This window comes from Saccostrea echinata, unplaced genomic scaffold (genome assembly GCF_033153115.1).
Source record: "Saccostrea echinata isolate AGI-Se365-2 ecotype Australia unplaced genomic scaffold, CSIRO_AGI_Sech_v1 ptg000030l, whole genome shotgun sequence".
Taxonomy (NCBI): Eukaryota; Metazoa; Mollusca; class Bivalvia; order Ostreida; family Ostreidae; genus Saccostrea; species Saccostrea echinata.
Genome location: NW_026889779.1, coordinates 22,299,656 through 22,307,847, shown reverse-complemented (window position 1 = coordinate 22,307,847; position 8,192 = coordinate 22,299,656). Strand labels below are relative to the sequence as shown.

General features: G+C 32.2%; 1 protein-coding gene across 1 annotated transcript; it reads right to left on the bottom strand.

The window, feature by feature from the left end:
* Nucleotides 1–1,245: 1,245 nt before the first annotated feature.
* LOC133196951 (acetylcholinesterase-like) lies at nucleotides 1,246–7,918 on the bottom strand. Its single transcript, XM_061332795.1, has 10 exons — nucleotides 7,906–7,918; nucleotides 7,314–7,539; nucleotides 7,027–7,096; nucleotides 6,539–6,692; nucleotides 5,117–5,302; nucleotides 3,304–3,497; nucleotides 2,891–3,205; nucleotides 1,915–2,044; nucleotides 1,646–1,829; nucleotides 1,246–1,439 (listed from the first exon to the last, which is right to left on the bottom strand). The coding sequence occupies exons 1-10, from the start codon at nucleotides 7,916–7,918 to the stop codon at nucleotides 1,247–1,249; spliced, it is 1,665 nt and encodes a 554-aa protein (XP_061188779.1). The 3' UTR covers nucleotide 1,246.
* Nucleotides 7,919–8,192: the final 274 nt, after the last annotated feature.

The following is an 8,192-nucleotide window of genomic DNA, read 5'->3' as shown; positions in this document are numbered from 1 at the left end:
AAAAGCATACGCCTAGAAAACAGAGGAGAGGTATTGACTTCCTAGAGAAAACTACATCTGGACGTTACAGATTGAGATTAAAACAGTGTGTGTTTTTTTTTTTTTAATTTTAATTATCAATTATTTTAATGTGTTCCCGTTTAAACTTTTTTAACAATTCTAAATGTAGATTATTTTATTTATTTATTGGAGGACTGTGTTTTAATAACATGTATACAGACAAATAAAAGAAAAAAGTATGCTCTGTAGAAATTTTGGGAAGAAATTTTACCGAGTCCAAATATATTTCCTCATGCAAAAAGAAAAAGCAAACCAATGCATGATGAAAGACGAATTACTATTATTAAACAGTGAACAAAAGTAACAGGAATTGCGTTTTATAAAATATTTTATACTGAATTACCTAATATTGATTGCATTTCTACAACTGATCAGTGTGTCCTAAAGCTTAATGTCTTTTTTTTTCATTTCATCCTAACAAATTTTGGAACGAGGTATATTTACAACATCTATTCGTTCCTACTACTAGTACTTGTCCGTTCCATTTCGTGTCTAACTTTAAACTTCTTACATTTAAAAACGTCTGTATGGTAAATTTTTCATATAAGTGTTTATGACCCGAGAGTGCTTCATGACATGACCTTGAGCAAAGATCCGGTAAAATGGATATAAAATTTTCGAATTATTGTCCTTTGGGTTATAACTGTGTAATGTGGAGATTGAAAACACTTAAATGTGACTTTTTACTCATGATCTGAAATAAGGTCATTTGAACAGACCAGTATAAAGGTGAAAAAATGAAAATCCTGTATAATGCATAATTCTGTAATTTAGAGTGAAAAAAGGTACAGATAACGAACAGTGATCGATCCTAAATCTGTCATTATTCATTTATTGCCAAAAGCTTGTCTATGTCATAAAAATATATTGAAACTTTATTGAACAACATGTCGTTATGGATATTTCACAGAAATATGTCTGGCCGGAATAAATTTTGAATTCACGCAGATTTGCAATTTGAAAAATAAAATTAATTTACAGAAAAATGCATTAAGCTTGGCACATATGACTTGTCTAACCGTAGGTTTCTTAACAAGATATTTAAAGGAGCATATCACTTCTGCGCAATTATATTAAATTTCCAAAGACTGGATGTTAGACTATTTGAGAAATACTTTTATTTAACATTTTAACAAATATCATCTTTCTGAAAAAGTGTCAAATGACAATCGATATATCAAGCATGTCAGGGAGAACAATCACTTCTAGGGTTTGCATAATAGCTTTGATAGTCAAAATTATTCCAAAGGCGTAACTCTTTTTGCCTAGGGTCGTTCCGTACTTGGAGAGAATCTCCAATCATTAAGTATTGTTTCGTTGGATAAAAGGTATCCCAATCACCGCCGGATGACAATCTTATTGATGAAACATTCTTTGTGCTGCAATAGGAATAAGATATTGATATGAAATGTATTGAAAAGAAATGAAAATTTGATTTTAAAATACTTTTTAGACCTTTTTAGAGACTGATGATAAATATATTAGTGTAATGTACGTGTTCAGTGGTTTGTAGATACTTCTAAGTTTCATTTGCCCACTCATACCAGGTGAGATTCAATGAAAATGAATGGCAGGGCATTCTTACCCCAACTTTGCAAAGTTACTCCACAAGTCAATAGTAGCTTTGCTGATGTCTGTATCCAGCTGATTCCAGGTTTGGAAAGCTGTCCGGATTTGAGGACACGTGACACTGGGGTCTCCTGGACACGGAATTGATGTAAACAAAGGTGTTCCGAACAAGTAGTACAGTTCCGATGCATGAATAATACCTTGACTCAAAATAAGAAATTTAATCATCAAGATAAGAAAGAAAATTAGTATATTTCATTTTCTAAGGTAATTAAGTTTTTTTACCCATCCAGTCAGGCATTGGATAATTACTGGACCGGTAATTAAAATCATATAGCCATGTCTTTGTTCCTATTAGATTCAGTTTGGAGGCTAATTGTATGTGTGGTATGATGTAGCCATAATCAGACTTCAGCTAAAACATTGCAAAAAATACGATCATTTTGGGATATACAGGTAAAATTCTGAGAATAAATTCTTGAATTTAAAACACCTGACCGAAAATGATTTTAAAAGGGACAAAAACACGCTGAAAATTTTAAATGACTAAAACCTTCAGTTAAAAAGATTATATTTTAAAAGTTTCTTAAATAAAACAAGATGTGTTTGTGAAACACTGATGCCCCCCTATGGCAACTTATAGTGAAGAATAAACTTTCTCAAATGCAAATCAAATATGTTGGTACCTAAAGTAAGGTCTTGTCTCGAGGAATACACCTGTGAAATATATAAGTCCTAGCAGTAACCATTGAAAAGATATGGAAAAGGTTAAAGTTTTTCAAAAGCAAATCAAACATCAAAAGTTATGGCCAAGGTTAAAGTTTTCAAAAGTAGGTCAAACTCCAAGGTCAAAGTCAAAAGGTCAAAGTTGTTGGTATTTAAAGGAAGGAATTATTACAAGGATTACACAAGTGAATATGTATGTAAGTATGAAAGCCCTAGCTCCAATTGTTCAAAAGTTATGGCAAGGGTAAAGTTGGTTTAAGTTTTGCAAAATATGGTCAAACTCCAAGGTCAAGGTCAAAAGTTCAAATATGATGGTAGCCAGAGAAAGGTCTTGTCAAAAGGAATAAACATTTGAAATATGAAAATCATAACTCCAACCAATCAAAAGTTATGGGCAATGTTAAAGTTTTTGCAGACAAACAGACAAACAGTTAGACAGACAGTAGGACAGACAGGGCAAAAACTATATACCCTCGATTCTTTGATTACAAGGTCATAACAATATTTAATTGTATGGTTATATACATATGTTTACTTGCATATATGTCTGCACGTTTGCATGGTCATCACTACCTAATGGTGAATAGTAACATGTGACTGCAGATTTCACTTTATGTCCGTGAAGAAATCTTCTACTCCAATTATCTAATAAGGAATTGTAATACGTGACGTCATATCCTCCATTGGAATTGAATATATCCGGTATTTCATCTGCCGATTCATTTGGAACGAATCCTGTCATCACCCTAATATTTTTGTTAAAGTTTCCTTTATCAAGAAGGTTTTCAGGTACATCATGTATAAAATAACCATCCACTCTTGGTGCGAACGCCGCTATCATCTGTGGATGCTTCAAGTCATAAAAATGAAAAATAAATTTTTCTTCGAATTATTTTTTAAAAAAAAGTCTTCCTTTATTAATTTAACAGATTTTCATTTGATGCAAACCTTTGGGTATGTGTTAACAACATCATGTGCAGATTTTTGTCTCAAGCAATCAACCAGTGCCTGTGATGAGTTAACGGGACATTGTAACATCAAGGCCAGATTCCTCGTAGTCATCGTTATGGAATGTGGCGGTCTATAGATGGAAAACGGACTGAGAGCACAACCACTTTGGGGAATAAGTGCTTGAAACAAACCTGTAAGAGTTTTTTTATTGTTTGAATCTCGTTGTTTTAGCTAGATGTAGCTTTAAATGTTATAGAATGCATACTAGTAATTGTATTTTGTCTTTTAGTATATAAAAAGATACCAGTGTGGCCGTATGTTGTAATCCCAAATGATATTCAATCCAAATATATTGTAGGATGGATGACTTAACATTCATTAATAATAATTTTGTATCATTAGTTAACTATCATTTAAATTAAGAAATATAACGTGTCATTTTAAAACTTATATCGGGATGTATAAACGGGTTAGTCAAGTGATCGAATCCTATAGTGCGGGCTTTATAGTAGATTTGATCACGTACCAACTCGTATTTACATCCCGATAAAAGTTTTAAAATGATACCTTATTACTTATTTTTACATCTGTAACTGATATGTAACAGATATTTGGGTACTATAGTTTTAAAACCATGAAATAATTGGGGCTTTTTTTAAACCTCAACAGTGTCAATCGACAATTCTCGGCTGACTCCGCTACGCTCCATACGAACCTCTTATGTGATTGGTGGAGAAATATGCATCAAATCGATACATTTCTCCGCCGGAAACTACCTTGTAACTCATTTCATATTTCGCTCTGCATATATTAAAGTTCTTCAAAAACTTTTTTAACTTGTCTGATCATTCCTTGTAGATTGGTTCTGATTACAACCTTATGTTATTAGTCTTTGAAAGCAAAGCCATACTGTTGGGCGTGTCACAAAGTAAATCAGATTTCAAAGTATTATAAAAACATTTGAAGGAATTTCAAATAAGATCACATGACTGTATCAGCAAAATGGTAGAAACCGAGGCTAGTGTGCGAGATACGAGCCATCCGAGGAGCTCCGAGTGCAACATTATAAAGAAAATGTGTTGAACACGTCACTATGAAATTACGACGATCGTTTACGACTAAACAGTGAATCTATAGGTGACGAACCTGTTTATACACAGACTTAAATACGCCTCGCTCAGATAATGTTATATAAGGGAAAACATTTGCAAATGTAAATATTCATTAATGATACAAAATTCATATATAGTGCAAAGTAAGTCCTACAGTAGAAACATCCTATAATGACACAAATTTTTGTCCTCTGATGAAAAAAAAATCATAAATATGTCATAAATTGATGCAAAGACATTTTTTGGCATCATTTTGATGATGATGCAAAGACCCTTTTTCATAAGATTTATTGTAGCAGCAAATTTTTCATTTGTTTTATCAATAATGCGCGTTTTTTTTAGATATTCGTGTGTTTTTGTTTTTGTTTTTTTTTTAGTTTGATTTACACTTAGGTTATTCTTCAATTTTAAATATTGCTGAGGCATATACATTATGTGTTAAGACTGCATACTAGGAACATGGACGTTTTAACGAGGCAAAAGAGCTAATTGTATAATTGATATTAAGAATAAAGAGTCCTGTATGATAAATGACTTTCAAATTAAAGGATTTGTGCTGTATCTGATGAAATTCTTTTAAAAAATCAAATCTAACGAAAAAGGTATACAATCTTATTTCATTAAATGTATTTTGTGCAGTAATCCTATAATCAAATAAGTGAAAACTTAAAAAAAAAAAAATGACGTAAATCTCATACCGTTGGAGAGGGGAGAAAACATATGGAGTGAAACGGATGCTCCTCCGGCGCTTTGACCAAACAGGGTCACTTGATCAGGATTCCCGCCAAAATGACGTATATTCCGATTCACCCATTTCAGAGCCAACACTTGGTCTAGTAACCCCTGATTACCACTGGTTACCGAATCATCAGTAGATAGGAATCCTTATGTATACACAAATTTAATTTTCATTATTTTGAAAGTGCTAGCGCTTGAAAAGGCTTTAATATTGGATAATTTTTATTGAAAATCTATTTACATTTATTAGGGTCTCAAAAGTAATCAATTCACATGTCACATTTCTTGTCCTTCTTAATGATTTGAGAAAAATCTGAAATTGTTATTGTGATATTAACCGTTTTGACATTTGATGAGGATAAATTAAATACAAGGTGAGATAAGAACAACTTTTTCAATCTTTCTTGTCTAAAATTCAAAACACAAATAAAGTGATGATAGGTTGTTATTAAAAATCTAAAATGATATCTGGTTTGAAATTATTTTCGATTTTGATTAAATGAATTACATAGACTAAGACGATAAATAAGGAAAACGATTCCAAATTTTATCATTCAGTTTTAATTTTCAATAAAACTTAAGAAACATTTCACTTTGGAAGCTAGTAACCGCAAGCGACAGCCTACTAACAATTAAGTGGACGAATCAAAGAAATTTATTAATTTCGTTTAAAGGCAACATTTTGCAAATTCTATGGTCGCTTTGATGACCTTGTTTGTAAATACAATCTATCGTTAGGTCGAATATTGACTAACGTTTCTCATACAAACTGTCGAGCCATTATTTTCATACTGAATTGTCAACGGATTTTTCCGTTTACACAATCATGGCGAGAGGCAAACGGCGAATATAACCGGTTGACAGGGGATGCTTACTCCTCCATGGCACCTGATCCAACATGATCCAGTCAGAGGCCTTTTGTATAGTTTAATAAGATATTGGGTATGATTGCTGTTCCTCATCTTTACATTTCATCTTTCTCATTTTTGTTCTGAAGACTGTCTGACATTAGTGCATATAATGTATAAACTTTGCTTTTGTGTGTCTGTGTTTTCTTGGAGAAAAATGTATACATTAAACGAAAAGTCAACAAGTTCATGACTTCTCTCTGTAATAACGTTGATTATATTTGTTCAATTGTACATATAACAGCACTACAATTACTGGTATTAAATTTTAAATTTTAGAAAAAGTATTTGAAATGTTATTTTCTTTGAAAATAATCTTAAAGAAAATATTCACATATATTTTTTCTTTTATATTTGATCAGAAAATTATATTAAAAGAGTTTCCCGGCATTAAGTATTAGATTTCAGTTTCTTACAAATTTTTGGGCAAATGACTTTATTAAGTCAACTTCAGTCCATCTAATAATTTCTTACCCAAAGCGCCCAGTCTATAATTAACTGTTACTACAATGACACCACCCCTGGACGCTAATATTCTTCCATCAAATTCTGATCCCGATCCATATCGATACGATCCTCCGTGGATCCACACCATTACCGGAAACAACTGGTTCACATTACTGGTATTCTGTTCCATTCAAAACAAAGTGGTCAATTGATAACGGCATCTTTTGAGAAAAGTTCGGAGTAAAGCTAAAGAGTGTTACATTTGCAAGTCATTATATCTGAAAAGAGTATGAATGGGAAAACTCGCGAATTAATATGCTTGTAATATAATTATAAAATATGTCAAATGAATGTAATATTTCAAAATATACAATTATCCAGAGATATTATTTTTAGTAAGTTTTGATCTTAAAGTAGCAATATGTAAGATGTACATTACAGATAAAACACATCTGACATTCATGTTATATTTGCTTTGGCTGTTTTGCTGCAACTTTTACATAACATTTCACTACCTTTGGCGCATATACATTAAGGTAGAGACAATCCTCTTCTATATTGGAGAACGTCTTCCCGAAACTATATCTGAAAAAGATTGATTTTTTATATAAACTTTTCTCTCTTTCTAATAACCTCTCGTCTTTTTGAGAATCCAATTGTTTTTCATATATAGTAGTGAGATCTGTCAGAGGTGAAATCTCCCACAAACAAAATTTCATTTAATTTTCCTTTTTTCCAAATGTTTTGTTTTAGGTATGGAACGCTCATATATAAGTATAATAACTGTAATGCATAAACTTACTGTTGCAGAAAATGCAAAGGTTGTGGACAAGCAGGGCCAAACCTAGTGGCATTCAGAATGTGTGGTCTCCAGTTTACTTTCTCCTTTGGTGGAGCAAATCGCAGGTCCCCTACCGGAGGCTCAGCGAAAGGAATACCCAAGTAGATTTCCAGTTGTCCACCAGAAGGCAAGGTGATACTGTAACCTTGGATTTGACCATCAGTGGTATCAGTAATTACAAACCTCTCTTGGGAATAATGAACAAAAAGCAACAAAAGCAAAAGAAATGAATGTAAAGTCATGATATTCTACATAGGCACAAAATGTGGTAAGAAAGTTTAGAATTGTGAGTTTTATCAGCATATTATGTCCAGATAGGTCCGTGTGTAGAAAGAGGTGATAAGAACATAATTTAGTGTCGGTGACCGAAATAAGAACATCTCTTTTGTATGGTGGAATATTTCTGCACCCTAAATGCAAGAAAAATTATGTTAACATGCTACATAATTATGAAGAAATGCGACTTATTTTATGTCAACATGTAAAATAATTATGTTGACATGCAAGTTACCAATCTCTTCAGAGAATCTAATTTTAATGTTGATTAACTTACCTACTAACGCCATTATATGACATAATACAAGCGGAAGTTGCAACCAAATTATGTAGACATATATGTCAACATACATGATAATTATGTAGACATGCATCTTATTTATGTCAACATGCAAGACATTTATTTTAACATGCAAGTTAATTATGTCAACATACGAGATATGTATGTTGAGGTGCAACTTATTATCTTGCATGTTAACATAAATACCTTGCATGTTAACATATATACTTTGCATGCTAAAATATAACTCGCATGTTGACATAAATAAGTCACATTTTGACATA